The sequence below is a fragment of the Polistes fuscatus genome, unplaced genomic scaffold (genome assembly GCF_010416935.1).
Source record: "Polistes fuscatus isolate 324 unplaced genomic scaffold, CU_Pfus_HIC Scaffold6, whole genome shotgun sequence".
NCBI lineage: Eukaryota > Metazoa > Arthropoda > Insecta > Hymenoptera > Vespidae > Polistes > Polistes fuscatus.
The window spans coordinates 3,786,631-3,808,022 of record NW_025113140.1 but is presented as its reverse complement, the minus strand read 5'-3'; the positions used below and the strand labels follow the sequence as shown (position 1 = coordinate 3,808,022).

The window sequence follows — 21,392 nt, the reverse complement described above, 5'->3', positions numbered from 1 at the left end:
AATTTATCTATATAAATTGAGAAAAAAGAACTGAAAGAATTGAAAAAAAAGAAGAAATTGGTTGAAGATCATTGAAGTATCCTTGGTATAATATTGCCAGTGAAAAAGAAGAGTATAAGGAGACACGATTCTGTTGCTACAATATAGCGTTGTTGGCTTGACCACATAATTTGGAGAACGGTAGGTATGTATGTATGTCTACCTTAGGTTCGCGTGGAATCTTCGAGAAGGTATTTCGAGTTATGTGATCACACCCGAAACAAATAATCATCCTTTCTCTAACACGTCTTTCTCGTCGTAAGCACTTCGATTGCTTGCATTTGAAATAGAAGTAGGATAAATTAAGACTAGACACAAACATGTTCAAGTTTTACAATCAAAAATCATACCTAAACCGATGATCAGTTCGTAAAACATTTTTCATTCACGTTTAAAGATAAAATAAATATTTATCATAAGATTTGCATAATTAATCGTAATCAATTGTTGAAAAATTTAATCTTCTCAATTCTTCCATTTTCGCAAAAAAGATATTATATTTAAACCTATAATTTTCTTCAACATTTTGTCAACAATACACCAATTCATAATGAATAAAGATAATAATAATGGCTCACATTTATGTATCACTGGCGTTAAATTAAATAGAATATAGGTATACACATGTAGAGAAACCGAAAATTATAGAAATTCGGCGCTCGTGCGTATTGAAAATTATCGGTTGAACAACCGTGGTAGAGTTTATTAAACAGTAACAGAAGAAGAAGAATAGGCCGAAACCGCAGTCCAGACGCTCGAAAAGGGGTAAAAAGAAGGAATCAACTAAGAAGAGAGGAAGAGGGAAGGGGAAAAAGAAGAACAATGTGCGATCAAAGTTGAAGAAACGAAAATAGGGTGTAGCAAACATAGAAGAGAGAGAACTTCATCGTGACGAAGAAACCCGCTGTTATTACCTTCTAATATCATGGGTATTGTGCCCCAGTGAGAAAGAGCAAACTGTATAAAAGAAAACGTGCTGAGAGCTCGTCTCGAAAAAGGAAGTAAATAATTTAAGCGGAAAACAAAAAGTGAGGACGTGCGACGATCAGGTCCGACACTTCTTTTCTTGAAATTCTTTTCAACGGCACGACAGTATTTCTCCTGTCCCGCGTTCTATTCAATCTCACTTTTGGCTCACGCTAGGTGCCTTCTCCTAATCACTGAATTTTACCAACTACCGAGATTAGCGTTGTTAGAAATTCAGATGAGCCGATGTCACGACGTGCACGCGACTTATAAGTCAGAGACAAAAACGCATAAGAGACCTCGACATTTTTACTGTCTTCGAAGATTACTTAAAATCTGAATTACTTTCATTAAACAACGACTTCTGTAGTCTAATTATAATGATAAAATTCGTAACAGTTAACATTGAGTTTTTAAAGCATTGTAAATAGTATACTTTAATGATAGATGCTTGAAAGAGTATCAATCTCCTATTGTTAATACACGCAAAATAATACAAAATATATTTCTAAATTTCTTTCCATATTGTTTTATATAAAATAAAAAATAACATATTGCGTTTATGATAATTTATAAACTCGCTCGAGTTATCAAAGTAAAATAAACAAAAATTGTCTTTCATTATTTTAAATAACAATTATATTTCATAATCCTATTACTGAAATAATAATCTATAAAGAATCACAGGAATAATAACCTCATATGATGTCCTAAATATTTTAAAACATTTATTCATTTGGACAAACTAAATTTACAAAATCGTTCGATCTTTTTTTTTTTAAGTATTATTTCAAGGAACCCAAATTCGGAGTAAGAGAATGCGAAAGCAAGATCCGATTTAAAGATGATCGTTTGTCCATTCGTTCTCTTTCTCCGTTTCTCCCGTGTTACGGCGCATTGCGGTCGATGTTCGATAATCGCGAACCGGGACGACGAACGACGGGGTTTGTTTTTGCTCGTGGCGCGCGCGCACGGCTACTACGTGCTCTGATAATTAAGACATTTCCATTTAGAGTTGACGTCGGTCAAAGAGTGGTCAGAGTCCCACACCACTCGTTGCCCGAACGTACGCTTTCGGCAGTCCGTGGATCGAGAAAAAGGTAAATCGTTATGCATCGTGTCGATAATTAATGATGTATGATCGAAGATGGTCCTTCTTGGAACTATTAGAATTTCATTCGAATGCGAAAAAAGAGTGAAAATCTTATTTGCGATATATTTCAATTTATCACGCTATTGTATTATATAATGCCGAGAAAACTGTATCATTGTATATTAAAAACTTCTAATCCTTTTAATTAAGATAATGAGTTAACTAGTCATGTTATTGTATTTTGAAGATAACGTAAGTAAATTTAAACTCGAGATGCATCTCATTTATATTTTCTTATTGAAGAATATATATTTGGAATCCCTATTCTAATCGTATAAAGCGTGAGAACAATTAATTTAGATATTTACTTATTTATAGATACTATTTAAAATATTAGTACTTTCAGTAAACTAGCTTCCCCCATTTAAAAGATTCACATTCATTTGAAAACTCCTAAAGAGTTTTCCTTCTAATCTCTTTAATACAATTTTAATATATGCACACTACAAAACTATATACAATAACGTATGTATAAAATCTTGTTCGATATCGCTACTCGTGTTTACCCCTTTCACAAGATTCCTATTATCTACTGAAAGAAGATGAGAAATGAAACGTATCGGCGGTGATTCATTGCGTCGCGCAGATGTTCATAATTTACGAGGATTCCCGCGCCAACTAAGTCAACGACGGTCATAGCGCCAAATCCGAACGCAGAACCAGGTACGAGAGAACGTTGGCAGGTTCTTTTCTCCCTCTGTGGCTTGACAAAATCATTAAGAGACTAAATCCAATAAAGGGGGATGGACCTCGTCGTCCGGGGACACCCAGCATAAGAAAACATTCTCGGTGAGGCGATCGACTGCATCGTAATCGACATCAATGATACCTCGTCGAGAGTTCGCGAACCAAATCGGATTGTATGTCGACAGTCGTTTCCATGTTAAACTCTTACAGTATATAACACATATATCCTTCTTATGACACGTCTTTCTGCTTGCTCCTCTCTATTAAATTAACGAAATTCCTTTGAGGAGTAAACGTACTACCATTGGTAAAATAATTATTGCATGTCTGAAATTCCTGTCTCTCTGAAAATAACGTTTATAAAAAAGAATTATTATGGCATCGAGACGTACAATTTATTACACCTCTTTCGTCAAATAACTTTTTCGAAATAGTCGTATAGACGTGTATTTACGCCACGTATATGCTCAATACCAATTACTTACGTCTTCAATTTACATTGAATTACATTTCCAACGGATTCTTGGATCTCTGAACGAAGTAGAAAAAAAGGTACCTAAGAAGAAGAATTACGTATCGATGATCGCGTCAATCATAGAGAGAATAAACTGATCATCTTGGAAAAGAAAGAGTATATTGACGAAAAAATGAAAAAAAAAGAAAAATAAAAAACAATCAATCGCAACGGCGCGAGTTTCGAAGACAAAGATCACCAACCGTTTCGTATTCACTAGATGGTTAAAGGGAGAGTGATCGTTGAAGGACAAGAAGGAAAGAAACGAAAACACGAAGATCGATATATAAGAAAACGTTCGCTTGGGCAAACTCCGACCGGATATATAATGGATATCTTTATTATCGTTGGAGGAGAAACTTTCAGTTCATGGGAGTTGGAGTTCATCGATGGTGGATCACTAGTGGTGATGATTCCGATCAACAACGACAACAACGTTTACGCTACACTACCATCACCAGTAGTAGTAGTAAAACTTCGGTTCCAATTGGTCCCCGTCCCTTCCCCATATCTCGTTATAAATATTTATTAAAACGATACGTTTATACGTGAACGACAAGACCGTCCACAAGTTTAAAAAAAACCGGGAGATTTATCGGAACGTGGTCTCGCGCCGACAGCCATTTCTGAAGCTATCATACATCAAGTCGTGCCTCCGCGACGATCCGGATTCTTTCCATTATTTTTCGTGGGACTTCAACTCGTGAAATCCTTCACACTGAACTGCTTTAGATATAACGAAAAGATTCACACTTTTCGCATTATCAATATACATTCTTATCTTTTGATATACGCTTTATCCCCAAAAGTCGCTTTACCTAAAAATTATACATTAGATGAACTCTGATGAATGATGATGAAGAATGATGAATTCTGATCAGGCACAGTAGATTCCTGTGTAATGCAAGTTAAGTCTTACAATGTTAATTCTTATAACACATCAAAGATATATAACGACTACAGTTTTAAAAAACGCGATTCCTCGTATAATACGAGAAAGACAGAAAAAAAAGTAATTCTTAAATATTAAATTAATAACCAACCTTTAGAGTAATCTCAAATCTTTTTTCAGAATCCTTCTTAAATTTAACTTTCTTTCTATCTGGTTTATCGCGATGTTAACTGTTATGAACCTAGAAAAGTTTTAATTAGTAGATATAAAATTTGGTATACATATAGTTTCATGTAAAGTATATGAAGTGTACTTACATATGCAATCAATTATTAAATCGAGATTCAATGTAAATAACTTATATTTATTTAACACTACAATTAAACCAATTTAAACTTAAAATATGTCTAAAATGCGCGAACTTACAATTAGATACAGTTTGAAATAAATACTTGCATATTTCGATAATCGAATATTTCGCCATCTAATGGGAAAGTACCTAAACTAATTGTATTAGCGCATTTTCAATAAGTAACGTTCGCATACGCATGTATAAAAAAGTAAGTACACTTACATGCACATTATGCACGATATATAATATAATACATAAGAATTAAATCATACATCTACATGTGTTTTCTTGAGTAGTAAATACTAAATAATTGTAAACCATTTAGCTTATATATACGTATTTATATAGGTAAAATATAAAAAATTAATAAAAAAAAATGTTGCGATACAAATATCGACAGTCGCTTCTAACATTAATTCATATATTTCTCCACTAGATGACACTGAAAATCCAATAATCGATTAATAGATACCTGCAAGCTGGATTACCTACACACACAAAACTTTTATTAAAAATGTGATATACTCCGACTTCTAAAAACTGTTCAAGTGCTTTCTATTGAAACGTTTATTGTTACGATCGCGTTACGTCATTAATTATTTCATATATTGAGGCATAAATACGATTAACGTATTGAAAAGTTCACCATTTTCGGGGGTAAAACATAAAAAATTAGATTTTTAAAATCATGCATTAGACGAAATATTTAAACTTAACTTGCGATTTTACTATGCTAACACTGCAACTATACACGTTATTATAACTACATACAAGTTCGTAAAAACATAACAGACACGATGATACGCCTACCATTTTCAAAATGAAGTACTGCTTGTATGTGCTTAAGGAGTACAAATGAATTCGGACTAATATTTATTGATTAAATGTGAATGCGATAAAGAACCATATTCACACAATGCGATTAGCATTAGGATGTACAGGAGGTAAAATTGAAAGATTTAAAATGCTATAAATACTGTTACAAACTATAAAAATGAACCTATCCATACTAACCCCGATATTATCCTGAAATCAGCTTTTACAAGCAGACGATAAGCAGGTAACGCATTATCTTTTGTATCCAATAAAATATGTATATATTAATTTCATTTTATATAAAATTATATTATATAGTCTTGTTGTAATTCATTTTATATAATTTTCCATTGTATTTATAAGGATGAAATACTTGATTTCTAATATTCTAAAGTCTTACACATAAAGATGTATATATATACATATATATATAATTAGAGCTTATTTATTTTTAATATTAGTTAAGTTACATTTTTGTATTTATTTAGGATATGGAAATTAGTGAAACAGATGTACAGATAACAAATCGTCCCATTGACTTTATTTCTGTATATGTCAAGGAAGAGAATGATGAATGCGAAACAGACTTTAATGATGTTGAAATTATTGCTGCAGCACAGCATTTTTGTTCTATTGAAATAAAAGAAAGCAAATGTTACGAGAAAGATTATAAACGAAGAGAGTTTAATATAGATAATGATAATAACTGGGAAGATAGGAAAAATATAGAATCTCCCAATTCTAATACAGATGCTATGCAATCTAGCGAAGCTTGTAATATTGGTAGCATTCTAACAGACTCTATTTGTCTGGATACATTAGATTCTGATGCTACAAATGATCAAATTAAAAAGCAGATTAACCAGCCTTCTGAAGTTTTTGAATCCCAATCGGAAGATACAGAAACAAATTATAATATCTCGACCGTTGCTACGTCTAATCAATTTTTAGAAAGCTTGAGTCTAGATATAAAAAAAGAAAATAAACAATCAGGACATAAATCTAATTCCGATGGAATTTATATGACAGAATGGTTATGTGATGTAAACAGTGATGCAAATCTACGATTAAAAGTTTTAAAGAACGATAAACAAGAAGTACAAATTCCCACTGACATCGAAGCTACAATAACACCGATAGCTATTTGTAAGGATCAAACATTAGACCACAGTGGTAGTTTGACAAAAGAAGAAACTAAGAAATACAATACAAGCAAGAAAAGAACAAAATTAAAGTCATCGACAATAAATGATTACGAAGAAAGATTAAGGAAAAAAGCTGAATGCATGAGAGAAAAACGAAGAAAGTTATATGAAAATGAAAGTGAGGAGCAAAGAATACAAAGACTTGCAAGAGAAGCTGCCAAAAGACGAGAAATGAGAATGTATTACGAAACTCCAGAACAAAGAAGAAAACGGCTTGATGCTGAGGCAGCAAGAAAAAGGCAATATAGATTGTATAACGAAACACCGGATGATAGAAGAAAACGATTAGACAGAGAGGCAGAAAGAAGAAGAATTAAGCGTCTCTCTTTATATGCCAGTGAATCCCCAGAACAACGCAGAGAAAGATTAAACAGAGAATCAGCCAAAAGAAGAGAGGCTAGATTAAATCAATATGCAAAGGAGACAGAGGAAGAAAGGAAGGAAAGACTACGCAAAGATGCTTTAAGAGCTCGAGAAATAAGATTCACAAGATCTGCAGTAGAAACTGAAGAGGAGCGTAGACGAAGGTTAGTAAAAGATGCTCTTAGAAAAAGAGAGGTAAGAATGCATGGAAATCATTCGGTAAACAGCGGTTTTACAGAACTTCAAACTGTTCGTAATTTTGAAGAGTTAAACAATGCACAGATAAAAAACAATCCAGATAATCAAATAGGAGGTCATTATCTTAGTAACTGGATGATGTGGTTTCAAAATACACTAGCTCAGCCTGTACATATTGGAGACCAAATATTTGAATCACGTCCACAAAATAGTGGATAAACATATATTCTCTATATTACTTTTTACTGACCAAATAAATTAAAAACTATTGTAGACAAATAATAACTGGAATAAATGTGCTTTTTCCATACTTCTCACGCCATTTTAAAAAATAGTTATCAGACTGTTTTCTTATGTTTTGCTTACATTAAAGAGTATTTTAATCCATTTCAGTTGGAACAGTATTATCACTGATCTACCAAACTAGAAATGACTGTACAAGACTTATTAGTAATAATATTTTATAGAATGTAAATATTATATAATTTAATATAAATTATGATTTTCAATTTTCAAGCTTTGTTAATTTATGTAAATATATTGAGCTTCCAAATTAAACATTAAAATATTTACGAATGTGTGTGTCAAAGAATTTTAAATGAATATGTGAAAAAGATACTATTGTTGTCTTTTGGCCTTCATAAAATTTTTATTAATTTCTAAATGTTATTGATGAATTGAACAATAAATTATATAATTTTTAATCTTAAGCGACACATATCATGCATCCAAAAATATGTTGATTAAAATATAAATTAGATACTGCTTTATAATAAATGTTTGTTAAAATATATATTGTAAATAATTAAAAACAAATTATTCTTGCCAGTGCCTTTTGTTCAATATTATTTATCCAGATCATTTAATTATTATCAATGCTTTTTATCATATATCTGCGTTAATATTAATCTATAATTCTGCAAAAAGTTTGTCAATGGTGTACGGATACACATAAACATTATGTACTTTTTACAATCCATTTATAATAAATAAAAAAGTTTAAGTAGAAATCTATTTGTTATTCTTTTTGCCTTTTTATTCCTTGATATAAATTATTTAATGCTATATAATATTATTATTAAAAATGTACTAATATATCAATTTGTATTAATCAATAATTTATCTTAAATGAGTGTATCATAAAAATTGTTTATGTCTATATGAAACAGAAATCTTATTTTCACCATCTTACAATTAGTATATCATTATCTTTCTTATGCCATTATCTATTAGCTCAAAATTGTAGCTAATTTTTAGCTAGATGCAATTTACAGTTGGATCAACTCGCATACTCTACATATTTTATATATTTTAATTATTATATATTGTTCGTTTTAATTTAATTATTTATTTCAAAATCTATAATCTACATAACTATATCCATATAATCTATGTAAATATAAGCGTAAAAAAGTTGACATACGACCACCAGAACTAAGAAAAATGAAGATATACATTTAATTGCTAGCTATTTGCTAATTCGAAATCCATATGTTTTAAAAAATTTTATTTATTATTTAATTAGTTATTGATAATTAAATATTTGAAAATTTTTTTCTCAGTAAAGCAACGTGGTTGGCCACAGCAGAAAAAAATGAATAAGTGTGCTAAAGTGCTAACAAAATGTTTATTTAAAATACATAACTTTTAACTTTATTAATTAATTATTTAATTACTTATTAATTAAAAATCAAAAAACGTCATGAAGAGGTTATATGTTACGCGCATGCGCACTTTGAAAAAAATAAAAGTAAAGTTGGTAAACCTGCAGTTAGTTAGTTAGTTCCAATATATTCTCCTATAGATGGTTGTAAGTGTCATTTATATAGAGTTATTGGTATGTGCATAACCTCAAAAGTTAAAACTTATTACAAACACGAATTAATAAATCAGCACTTGTTGCATTTCTTATTTATACGCATATAAATTATAAATTGATAAATAATCAGTATTTATACTTAAAACAGTCAAAATGAATGTGAAAATGGGCTTGACAAAACAATATCTAAGATATGTTCCATCCGGTAACGTAAATATAATAGCAAGTTCCCGGTGCAACGTGATTTTTGTGGAATTAGAAGGACAAGAAGGTAGATTCGTAGCAACAGGAGCATGCGAACATATTATTATTTGGGATTTAAAAGTAAACGAGAAAGTACAAGTTTTAACCGGAGAAAAAACAATAGTCACACGTTTAGCTGGTTCGCCAAACAAGCAATATATTGCTGCTGGTTATGAGGATGGGGTTATTAAAATATTTGATCTTAAATCTGGACAGGATGTTAGTATATTTGTTGGACATCGTTCTGAAATAACAACTTTATCATATGATACTTTAGGCCATAGATTAGCATCCGGATCCAAGGTAACATTAGAGAAGAAAATAATATATTATATCTATTTCGTGGATATTGATATTCTTTAATATATTTTTTCTCTTTTTCAGGATACAGACATAATTATCTGGGATGTAGTAGCAGAGACAGGAATATGTCGGTTGAAAGGACATAAAGATATCGTGACTAAAGTTATTTTTATGTCTAAACAAAATATAGTTATTAGTAGCAGCAAAGACACTTTAGTAAAATTTTGGGATTTAGATACAGAACATAACTTTCGAACTCTCGTAGGTCATGGATCAGAGGTATATATATATTGATTAAATTTTTTTTGTAATATTGGTAATAAATATATATAAATATTTTTTTTATTATCACCATTTAGGTCTGGAGTCTTGCATTAACAAAAAATAATCAATATTTAATTACTGGATGTCGTGATAATGAATTACGTCTATGGAAATTGTTTTTCATTGATAAAGAAATAACTGAATGTGATATTAATTTAGATGCTTTGAATATCAATGAAGACGAAACCACAGATATGGTATGTCTAAGTACATTTTTTGTGTAAAAATGAATTTCTATATGAATATGTAATTTAACATTTTTATTAAAAACTTTATAGCAAAAACATCCTTTAAGATGTAGTTGTATTGGAAGTATTTTAAGAAGTTCTAGAGGAAGAGTTGTTTCTCTTGAAGTTGATCCATCGGAAACAATACTTGCTTGTTACGGAATAAACAATATAGTAGAATTATTTCATTTCTTACAAGAAAATAAAGTAAAAGAAAATATGTCAAAAAGACTGAAAAGAAAAATAAAGAAGGCATCTGAGTATGTTTATGAAAATTGACAAATAAACATATTAATAGGTTTATTAAATTAAAAATAATAAAAATCATTTATATTTCTGCAGAAATACAGATGACACAAATACTCAATTTCTTAATGCAGTAACTTTAAGGGATGAAATCAAACGCTTACCCCAAATCAAAGTATCTCATAAAGTTAAAGGATTAGATATGGTTATGGGTAAAGGAGGAGAACTAAGGGTTAGTTTTATAATTAATATTATATAATAATTTAATATTTTATATAGGCTTTCTCTACTCTCTTTTATTATTATAAAAAATTACTAATTATATCATATGTTTGTTGTAGATTTGCATTGGAGTCGATAATAACTCTCTTGATTTATATTCTTTACTAATAGAAGAAAAAGAAGCAGAAGTAAAATGTTTACGTTCTATAAAAGCTCATGGACATCACACAGATGTTAAAGTTGTATGTTTCAGTTCTGATAATCTAGCCTTCGCCACAGCAAGTGGTGATTCTATTAAATTGTGGAATAGGTACTATTTTTTATATATAGTATTATTTTATGCATACTTTAATTTTAAATAAATTTATTTATTGCATATATTTATAGATCTTCTTTAGCTTGTGTACGTACTATAGAATGTGGACCAGCTTTAACAGCAACTTTTGTACCTGGTGACCGATATTTGATAGTAGGATTAAAATTTGGTCCAATGCTTATCGTTGATATGGCATCAGGTGAAATTTTAGAAAGTGTACCAGCGCATGAGGCGTCTCTTAGGAGTGTTATTTTATGCCCGGATCTGGTAAATTATAATAATAATAATAATAACAAAAGACCATTTATATTTTCTTGTAAAGATAATTCAATTAAATATTAATTTTATATATAGAAAGGAGTTGTAAGTGGCGGTGATGATAAAATTGTAAATTTTTGGAATTTTTTTATTATGGATGATTTTGATAGTGCAACAGGTGCTCAAATTTTATCTGTGACACATGCAAGAACTCTTAAACTAGAGGATTGTATATTGTGTGTAAGGATAAGTCAGAATAATCAATTTCTTGCAGTGTCTTTATTGGATCTTACTGTAAAAATATTCTTTCTGGATACATTTAGGGTAATTAATAACGAAAATATTAATGACACTAATATTTAATAAGATAATATATTTACATAATTGATTCCAGTTTTTCATATCACTTTATGGTCATAGCCAACCAGTTTTATGCATGGATATATCCAGCGATTCTACTCTTATAGCAACAGGTTCTTCTGATCGTAACGTTAAAATTTGGGGTTTGGATCATGGAAATTGTCATAAATCAATATTTGTACACGATAATTCCGTGACAGGACTCGCATTCGTTCCCAATACTCATTATTTTTTTACTTGTGGAAAAGATGGTAAAGTTAAACAATGGGATGCTGACATATATAAAAAAATCGCGACTTTACAAGTAATATATTTCATAAATAATCAAAGTTCATATACATAAATTAGAAAATAAATATAACAAATAAATTATAACAAAACTTATATACATATATATATATATAAATATTTTTTAATAGGGACACGCTGGTGAAGCTTGGAATTGTGCAGTATCACCAAATGGTGCTTATGTTGTATCTTGTGGATCAGATAAAGTAGTGAGATTATATGAAAAAACTGCTGAACCTTTAGTACTAGAAGATGAAGAGGAAGAAGAAAGAGAACGCGCAGAGAATGAATTAATTACTGGAGAAATGTCTGCTGTACAAGGACAAAAATCCCAAATATTACCTTCAAGAAAAACCGTGAACAGCGAGAAAGGGGTACGGAAGGATTAATTATATCTTGAAAAGATAGTCTATCATTTGGATTGTTATTATATTGTAAATTATTCATTTTTTTATATAGGCAGAATTAATATTAGAATGCTTAGAAGTGGTAAAAGCTTATGATGAAGTATTATCTAGAGCTAAAGATTCTAATGTAGTAGAATTACCACCATTGATGCAAGCTTATAATTGTAAAACAAGTGAAGACTTATTCTTAGAAATTATAAAACGCGTTAGAGCAAGGTAAGATTGTGATTGCTTAATAGAATTAATTTTAATAGCGATCTATTAAATCAAAATATTTATTTTAGTGATCTAGAAGAAACTTTATTGCTACTTCCATTTGCTACTGCCTGTGAAATTTTACAAATGATTCCAAGATTATTGAAAAGCAATTTTCACACAGAATTATTAACTAAATTGACTGTTTTTTTAATACAAGCTCATCATGGACCCATCACGTCCAACCAAAATCTTTTATTGACATTAGAAACTATAAAACCAATTATTTTTGAAAAGATATCTACGTTAAGGGTAATAATATATTTTTTGTACATAATTATGAAAATATTAAATGGTGATCAAAACAAAGATAATATATTTTCAGGATACTGTTGGATTTAATTTACATTGCATGTTGCAAGTAAAACGTCAACTAGAAGAAAAAGAAGGTGTGCAATTCTTTAAAGATGCAACTGCAAAGAAGGAACATAGAAATAAAATTAGAAAAAATAAGGAGAAAGCCTTAAAAAGAGCAATTATGACTTTATAATATAATTATAAACAATAATACTATGCAGTTGAGAAGACACTAAAATAGTGTCGTCTGCAAATCGATCATCAATAGCCGATGACATTATGCCAGTATCCGTTCGATTATAGTCCACTCAAATGGGTCCAATTTCTGAATTTCAGAATAATACGAAAAAATCTCGATTACACGTGCCGGATCTCAGTGTTAAAATAAGAAAAACAATGTATATACAATGTATAACAATGTATATATCTAGTAATAATTAATGTTTATTTCTTAGATTTTATTTAAATTATCTTAATGTAATTGCATTTTTAATGGTTGGTGGCGTTGATGTTTCAAATTTTAGTACAAAGTTCGATCGCTAGGTGTTAGTTAACACCATCACGTGGCGCGACATGCTTTAGTTGATTTTTTAACATCAACGTGGTGATCGTATTGTGTATGAAATTCCTGTTTTTGAATAGGAATTAAAATAAAATAATGTTTCTTTTAAGTTAGAAAAAGGTATTAATTATCTTTTACGATAAAATAAAAGGTTAATACTCGTTTATAATTATATAACCTAAAAGTTAAATGTGCTATTAATAAACACGGTATACGTTCTTAACCTATATTTTTCGTTTTAAGAAATCTTATAAATAAATCATAATGGAAGATTTTATACAAACCAGAGCTTCGAGACAAATAAAAAATGCAGTTGAAGAGTTTGTCTCGGTTACTTATTCAGCTCCCAAAAAGAAAGCATCGAAATCGTCGAACGATATTAATGAACAAGATAAAGTAAACGTAAAGATTGGCAATGATGACAAGTTATCTGATAAAAAAGCTAATTCACAGTTAGATCGTAAAAAGCAACAAGAATTAGAAATGAAGAGAGCTAGGTACGATGTCATCAAGTTTGGTATATCTGGTTTTAAAAGTTCAAAGGCTAAAGAAGCTAAAGTTGAACTGGCTATAAAATTGGGTGCAAAACCTCCCAAAAATCCAAGTTTAAATTATAAAGTTTTGAAAGATAAAAGGAAAAAAGAAGCTAAACGTAAAAACAAAGAACCGATATCAGGACTTAATAAAAGTTTGATAAAACATAAAAGCAGGAACAAGTTAAAGAAAAATTCGGGTATTTTAGGAATGTATGGAAAAGTGCACAAAGATGCACTTGTTAAAAATAAGAAATAGATTTATAACCATAAACATTTAAAATATCTTTTGTTAACTCATCGTTGTCATTACAACATCAATCAACTATGCCTAACAACGTCCTCTATATATTGTATATTATGTAAGAAGAATAACGAGTAATAAAATAATATTTTTATGTATGTTCTTGGATAAACCCAAGTAAACTTCGATCATCGATAAAACGGTATTTTTGTTTTCTGTAGTTACATTAAAAATATATTCTCACATGTACATTTTAAATATGCCATAGTGGAATGATAAGATCTTTAAAAAACCATTTTCGATGTTTTATATTGGAATCAATCGAAAGCAGCTGCGGTCGGTGCCACCTCTAGTAACATTTGAAGAAAAGCATTTATTCCTTCTGAAATAATAAATAATAATAAATAGGATAATTTTAATTTAACAATAAAAATATTATTATTTATTTGTCAATATGTATATGCAAAAATATTTCATCTTATAGGATAGATAAATAAAAATACAGTTATAAAAAAATGATTAACTTACCCATAAATTTCGGCACATATCCATATTTCACGAAGGGAAGATAAACAAACATGCCTGCGAAAATAAATCCGGTTGCATATAAGTACTCGATTTGAGGCTTGTCGATAATGGGAGCCACTATCAGGTACGCAGAGATTACAAGTACAAGTGCGGGTATAATCAAAGGACATTTGTAAGGTCTTGGATGATTTGGTCTAGTTCTTCTCATCACCAACAAAGCTAACATCGATCCACCATAGAAAATCCAAGCGGTAAAGGAAAAGAAATCAATTAAGGAATCTATATTTCCAGAAACGACCATTGCACCTGCACAAATCGGATTAGCATATGCGAAATTGTATTTGGTTCTTAGTATTCGTAATACTGATTTTTATGATGTATCGTTATTATACCTGCAACGATAGAATGAAATATAAGGCCTGGCGCAGGCGTAAAACGGCGCACATGTACATAACTCAAGCAATCGAGCAAGTGTCCTTCTCTAGATGCAGCAAAACAAAGTCTACCTGCCGCGAAAAGAGTTCCGTTTGCAGAACCGAAAGTGCTTATAGCAACCGATAAAGGCATAAGCCATGCCATTACGCCGAGTATCCGATTACCAAATGTCTGCAAAAGGAAAAAACGAATAAAATTTGTAAATAATTAGTAAAAATGATAAAAAAGTATTAGAGCGACAAATAGTTGTGCATCTTACCACAGCAACAGCCTCGCTTTCGATCATTTCAGTAGGCGACATGACCGCCAAATAAGAAACATTAATCAGCGCGTAACAAAGCGTAACGAGAGGTATCCCGATCATAATAGACCTCGGTAGATTCTTAGATGGGTCCTTGATTTCCTCCGTAACGTAATTCAAATTATTCCAGCCGTCGTAGGCCCATAGACCCGTATAAAAAGCGGTAGCGAGTCTACCGAAGTTGATGTTACTACCGTCCATGGTATCTAAGGCTCCTTTCAGGTGTTGCGTGTTTCCCTGTATCAACTTGTACGCACCGCCGACGATAACTACAAGTATAGCAATAAGTTTCGCTGCGGTGAAAGCATTTTGTACTCCGGTTGCCAGATTAACGCTGTAACAATTCACCAGAAGTATGAGAACGATCGCAAGGAGGGCGACCAGCTTGACCACCTCATCGGGGGGATCGCAGTCCGCTACGAAAGCTTCAACGACGTATTGGGCGAAGGAGAGGCAGATTATCGCCATTTGCGATGGTTTCAATACCAGGGTGGATACCCAGGAGAAAAGGAAAGCCGGTGGTGCACCAAAGGCGTCCATGAAATAAGCGTATTCGGCGCCGCTGCTGGTGTTCATCGTGCCAAGCTCTGCGTAAGCGAGTGCACCGCACAAGCTCAAAAGCCCACAGGCCGTCCATACGAAAAAGCTAATTCCGACGCTGCCAGTTCGAACTAGAAGGCCCGATGGCGAAACGAATATCCCTGATCCGATCATGGTGCCAACGATTAAAGCCACCCCACTGACGAGTCCCACCCGTCTCTTGAGGTGAACAGCGTGGTTCGCCTCTGGGTCCGTCCCCTCCAACCCTCCGCTCCCTCCACCCCCGTCTTCGTCCCCCCCACCCTCCAGATTCGCCTTGTTGCTCTTCTTGGTGCCTCCGCAATTGTTGTTGTTGTTGATGTTGCGGTAACGACGATGATTTAATCCCTTCCCACCCACTACCGCTACCACCGTTGCTGTTGTTACTCCGAGCAGCCCTTGATACGATCGTCGTTTCACCTGGACTTCCCAACCATTGAAGTTGTTGCTGTTGTTGCTGTGCCTGACTGCCGTTGTTCGTCTGCGGGTCATGTCCAACGGTAGCTGGAATATACAATTTTCTATTTTACCTTTCCACTTTTCATCAGTATCAATTCTTATCTTTATCTTTATTTTCAATTATTTTTAATTCTAAACAATTCCGACCTCTATAACATATGTTTAAGCACAATATGATCTATTATTTTCTTCTTATTATTTTTCAAATTTTGTTAATTCGAAATGAAAATCGTGAAAATATTGAAAAAGAATTTTCTAATTGGTCTATACGATATTACTATAAATGCATATACATATATACTACACGTATATGTACACGTATACAACGAAAATAGATTACATAACAAAATTACACTCAAATCCCGAACTTTACTAGTGATTCCTTTATACGAAAAATAACGTATTAAATGAAACGCGAAAACATTACGTTCCAGCTAGATGCTTTCCTAAGTTTAGAGTCACCACGGATGAGCTACGTGATCAAACTTCATGCATAATTTCTATTACAACGTATAATGCTACTTTGTCTTGAAATAAGATTAGGTATTTTGCATAGTGTATCAAACCACCAACCGAAAGATAATGTAATTATTCTTTATTGAATGAATCCTTTGAACCAAAGATTTATCAAAAGATTACTTCGAAAAAAACGTTGGAATGTTAATTGGCGAACACAATACATTTTTCTTAACAGGTGTCACGAGTGATATATATATATATTTACACGTGTTGTTTAATTATATAAAACAATCACATAAAACATCTGTTTGAACGTTATTACCAACAATAACTCTGATAATTATAGCCGAATCAGAATCACTGAATAAATAATAATAATAATAATAATAATAATAATAATAATATTGTTTTTATAATAAATTACTCGAAACTCGGAGGTACTCGTCAAATAACGTGGCCGTTTTGTGTCGCATCCCTTCACCGACTGGTCGAGGTAACATTTCTTCAAAATTGAGAGGGAACATTAAATGGTGCGTATATTTGCGTTTTTGCAGCACGTGACAAGATATATGTTATTATATTTATTGTCATCGAATAGACGTCGCAACCATTATAGTTCGTATGGCCAACTGCCAAAATTCACAACTTGCGAGACTATCTCGTTCGCTTTCTCGACCAATGATTACGAGACCAATAAAAAAAAAAATTACGATATATATATATATATATATATACTTTGAAGATATTTTTTCGCACCAATTTTTCGAGCGGAAAGAAATGTTTATAAAACTGATATTGTTAAAAATATATATGTAAATATTTCTTAATAATTAAATATAATTTGTACAATTTATAATTATACTATTATAATATATAACATATATTATAATTTATGTTATAATTAGTATAAATAATTAGTATAAATAATATAATATAATTAGCATAAAAATATTTTAAGCAAAACATGTTAAGGTGTACATTTATCGACTGTGACGTATTGATTTATTGATCAATCATTCATCAAAGAGAATTCTTTATCGGAGGCCACATATGAAGAAAGTGTTGTTCAAAACGAATATATGATATTGAGATAATTGACAAGACACCCACGAAGCTCTAAGTAAACTGAAATCAAATCAACGACAATACTTGGCATTCTTTTTTAAATTTCTCTTTTTATTTTACAATTTATACGTTAAATCATATAAATTAAAATATGAATATAATCGATCATCGATTAGAATTTCTATAGATATAAAATTACAAAATATAAAAATAAAATGTCGTATCTTTATTCGAACATATGCATTATGTTATAGTCGACAGATTTTAAATGAATACGTTTCTACCGCTTTTAAAATTTCATCACGAAATGTCATTAAACCATCGATTCAAAAGTAATTTAAGTAATATTTATCTTTCTAATATAAGATATTCAGGTACAGATTAATAAACGAACACTTTCTTAACTCGGAGTCGATCGTAAGGAGGAAGATAAAAAAGATATCATTTTATATACACATATTTTATACACATGCAGATTATATCCCCGGTGTATCTAAACAAACTCGGGAAGAAAGTTGATCATCCATTAGACGTATTTTATACACACGGGGAACTATCTATTCGCCAAGTTTTTACTATAGATCGTTTCAACGCATCATTCCGTTCGATAATTTACCCAACGTAAAAGCAACCTAGTAGAAAATATACATATATTCTTCCTTATTTATGTTTTAACAAGAAATAGACTAGAAATAGAGTCAAGAACTATACTTTTCCGCGTTTTTAAAGGTAGAAGGCTAAGCGTCTAGTCAATATTACGACCATGTTTCTATCGAATGTAGCGTTTACTGACAAAAAAAAAGATAATTTTATCTGTGCAAGGACATGAGTTTAAACAAACAAAAAATAAAAGAGAAATTGTTTATATACTTAGAACATTGACGACAATAATTACGATATTTGTTAAACAATTTAACGATACGCGTAACGACACGTCACTTTTTTCGAATGAATTAAGCGCGCTAAAATATAGTTATATATGGTAACATGATCAGTCACGCTATAAAAGTAGTTAATTGAATGATAGAACTTTAAATTCTAATACGATGCGACAACGAGTTAAATGATAATTGTTATAAACGAAGAGAAGAAATGATAATATATACATATATGTGGATGAAAAGACGTACAGGCGTCTCTAAATTCCATTAAAACTCATTGTCACAAAATCATATCAATGAATCAATTGCAGTTAATTCTCGGTGCCTCGCGAGGATCTCTCCTACCAAATGCAACATCGACGGAAAGAAAATGTTATATACTTTTAGTAGAGCAAGGTTGAAATAGGACATAAAAATAAAAAAACAATTACGAGATATGATCTCTCTTATTCTTTAGAATTCATCGTATTGTTTCTATTCGGTCACGCCTAGTACAACCTTGAAAATCAAATAAACGCGAATTAAATTTGCACATTAACAAGCGAGTGCATTCTCGAAAAAGGAAATAAGAGATTTTGTTTTCCTTATATTCATATCTTCTTTTCTATGAAAAAATTAACTCATTATTGCGTCAGCTTTCATCGTAATAGTATATATCTAATCTTTATATACAATGTGACACTGACATAAAATAAAATAATCGATAATTGAAAAGAAGAAAATGTCAAAGAAATGAAAATATTAGCGCGATAATCGTTCGTGATATTAAAAGTGACACGCATAAAGCTGCCTTAAGACGTAAAACGTGAAACAAGTCTTCGTAGAAATACTTAAACAGACTGGAATGTCTTTGTTGATGAGAATGACCAGCATATCGTTTCGCGTGTAAAGAATAATCAGCTTAAACGATAGGTCGAAGCCTCTTCGATCAGTTTATATACATACATCGAAGATTCGTCCGATCTATTTGTAGCACAATTCACGCGCTATATATCTTTAATCTGAAGAAGCTTTTAAGGACTCGTCGAGATCATCATTCGCTTATTGTTAGTGAAAAACGATATCTAATCTTTGTTTATCGATTGCTTCCTATTTTTCTTATTTTTTTTTCTTTTCTTTTTCCTATTGATATAAGATATTTTTTATTGTCGCTGTTAGATCGTATTAAATATCACACGCAATATAATCATGGTCGAAAAATGTTGCTCTCTATTCTGAGATATTCAAAAAGTAAAAATGAAGAAAGTTAGGTAGAAGATAGAAAGACCGATGGAGGAGATATTTTCGAAACGTTGCCACCGCGTTCTGCGCGTTCCAGAAGTACGAGTTTCTGGTTTCATGCTATGACGCAATCGTCGTAAGTTTTAGTGCACAGTGCTTGCACACATTACATAATAAGCTTTTCCCGAGACTAGTTTCGGGATAATAGATCAACGAAATTTAAATATATTCGTTTTTTACTATAAAAAAGAAAAAAAAGAAAAAAAGAAAGAAGAAAAAAAGCAATTAATTTTTTTCCGATAACACTTGATTGATCGATTCAATGCGTCATACACGTCGATTGTTATTGCGACTTAATTTATTATTATTATTTTTCCTAATTACATTTGAATTTCGCGCCCTAAATATAAATAATCTAATTCCGTTTAATTGAAACTTTTCAAAAAAAAAATATTCCGATTATTTTACGATTTTTCATATATAATTCTATAAGACTTATTGTTATAGAGATCTTCGGAAGAAATTTAACGAGAAATCATAAATTTGTTTTCAAATACATGCAACATCGAGGACAATAACAATAGATTCCCGGCGTGTTACCTACAACAATTATAATTAGCTTGCCAAGGCAAGCTAATAGGAAGTGGATGGCTCCAACAATGAATCTTGGCACACACGTGGTTTTAAACGTCCGATGACCAAACACAAATTATTTCTACATAACGACCCATAAACGTTTTTCTTAGAATGACGATTAAAAAAACGAAACGTTACATCATAAATACTCCTTACACGAGAAAAAAAAGCAACAAGAAAAACCCATCAATAAATCTTGCGAATAATTAAAGAAAGATAAGAAGAAAAAAAAGAAAGAAAAAAGTTGGAAATAGGAATACGTATAATAGCGATTAAACAGAAAGGTAGCCTTTCGTAGGTGAAATTTCGCATAAAATTGATCAAATGAAATGCTAGTGACCTGGTAAAAGTTACAAAAAAAAGAAAGAAAAGCGCGCGAATCTCTTCCAGATTCATTCATGTCTCATTGACCAGTCAAGATGAACCACAAAGGGTGGTGGAACGGTAAGAGAAACGAATATAGGTGTAAGAGTTGTTAGTTTAGAAGAAGTGGGCGGGCATAAGGGTCTATGCTTACCTCGTTTGAAGGGCGCGACATGCATGACTTCAGGAGGGACCGATTAAAAGGGCGGACCGTCAGACCGCCTCTCATGACACTACGCCGACTTTTCGGTGCAACCAGTTGGTCCTTTGCCACCCCCGCTTTGCTACCGATGTCAATGCCTTCTAAAATTTCACAGCCTATCTGTCGCCCCTTGCGAATAATATCCGCGATCCTTTGCTATTCTCGTGTGCACGA

At 31.5% G+C, this 21,392-nt stretch overlaps 4 protein-coding genes and 1 long non-coding RNA gene across 7 annotated transcripts; 3 read left to right on the top strand and 2 right to left on the bottom strand.

The window, feature by feature from the left end:
• Positions 1-2,422: 2,422 nt before the first annotated feature.
• LOC122523151 lies at positions 2,423-4,492 on the bottom strand. The gene is made up of 3 exons (XR_006305260.1): positions 4,403-4,492; positions 3,331-4,177; positions 2,423-3,189 (listed from the first exon to the last, which is right to left on the bottom strand). It is a non-coding gene; the product is annotated as an uncharacterized LOC122523151 (long non-coding RNA).
• A 584-nt stretch (positions 4,493-5,076) lies between these two features.
• LOC122523150 (trichohyalin-like) lies at positions 5,077-7,702 on the top strand. Of its 2 annotated transcripts, XM_043644772.1 has the most exons (3): positions 5,078-5,663; positions 5,908-7,151; positions 7,579-7,702. In XM_043644772.1, the coding sequence occupies exons 2-3, from the start codon at positions 5,911-5,913 to the stop codon at positions 7,610-7,612; spliced, it is 1,275 nt and encodes a 424-aa protein (XP_043500707.1). In that variant the 5' UTR covers positions 5,078-5,663; positions 5,908-5,910; the 3' UTR covers positions 7,613-7,702. The 2 variants fall into 2 exon arrangements, with proteins under 2 accessions (XP_043500706.1, XP_043500707.1); XM_043644771.1 differs by lacking the exon at positions 7,579-7,702 and having other exon boundaries at positions 5,077-5,663; positions 5,908-7,572.
• Positions 7,703-8,986: 1,284 nt separating this feature from the next.
• LOC122522823 (WD repeat-containing protein 3) lies at positions 8,987-13,431 on the top strand. Its single transcript, XM_043644116.1, has 13 exons — positions 8,987-9,550; positions 9,632-9,829; positions 9,910-10,071; positions 10,153-10,361; positions 10,444-10,579; positions 10,689-10,879; positions 10,957-11,152; positions 11,240-11,467; positions 11,538-11,807; positions 11,923-12,165; positions 12,251-12,414; positions 12,483-12,705; positions 12,779-13,431. The coding sequence occupies exons 1-13, from the start codon at positions 9,158-9,160 to the stop codon at positions 12,941-12,943; spliced, it is 2,778 nt and encodes a 925-aa protein (XP_043500051.1). The 5' UTR covers positions 8,987-9,157; the 3' UTR covers positions 12,944-13,431.
• LOC122522825 (uncharacterized protein C1orf131) lies at positions 13,345-14,247 on the top strand. 2 transcript variants are annotated; one of them, XM_043644119.1, is made up of 2 exons: positions 13,345-13,432; positions 13,556-14,247. In XM_043644119.1, the coding sequence occupies exon 2, from the start codon at positions 13,577-13,579 to the stop codon at positions 14,102-14,104; it is 528 nt and encodes a 175-aa protein (XP_043500054.1). In that variant the 5' UTR covers positions 13,345-13,432; positions 13,556-13,576; the 3' UTR covers positions 14,105-14,247. The 2 variants fall into 2 exon arrangements, with proteins under 2 accessions (XP_043500054.1, XP_043500053.1); XM_043644118.1 differs by having other exon boundaries at positions 13,371-13,463.
• Positions 14,118-21,324, bottom strand: LOC122522824 (b(0,+)-type amino acid transporter 1-like). The gene is given in 6 exon segments (XM_043644117.1): positions 14,118-14,471; positions 14,618-14,923; positions 15,010-15,223; positions 15,312-16,194; positions 16,196-16,436; positions 21,171-21,324. Coding segments are annotated over 6 exon segments (1,734 nt in total). The 5' UTR covers positions 21,196-21,324; the 3' UTR covers positions 14,118-14,406.
• Between the last annotated feature and the right edge of the window lie 68 nt (positions 21,325-21,392).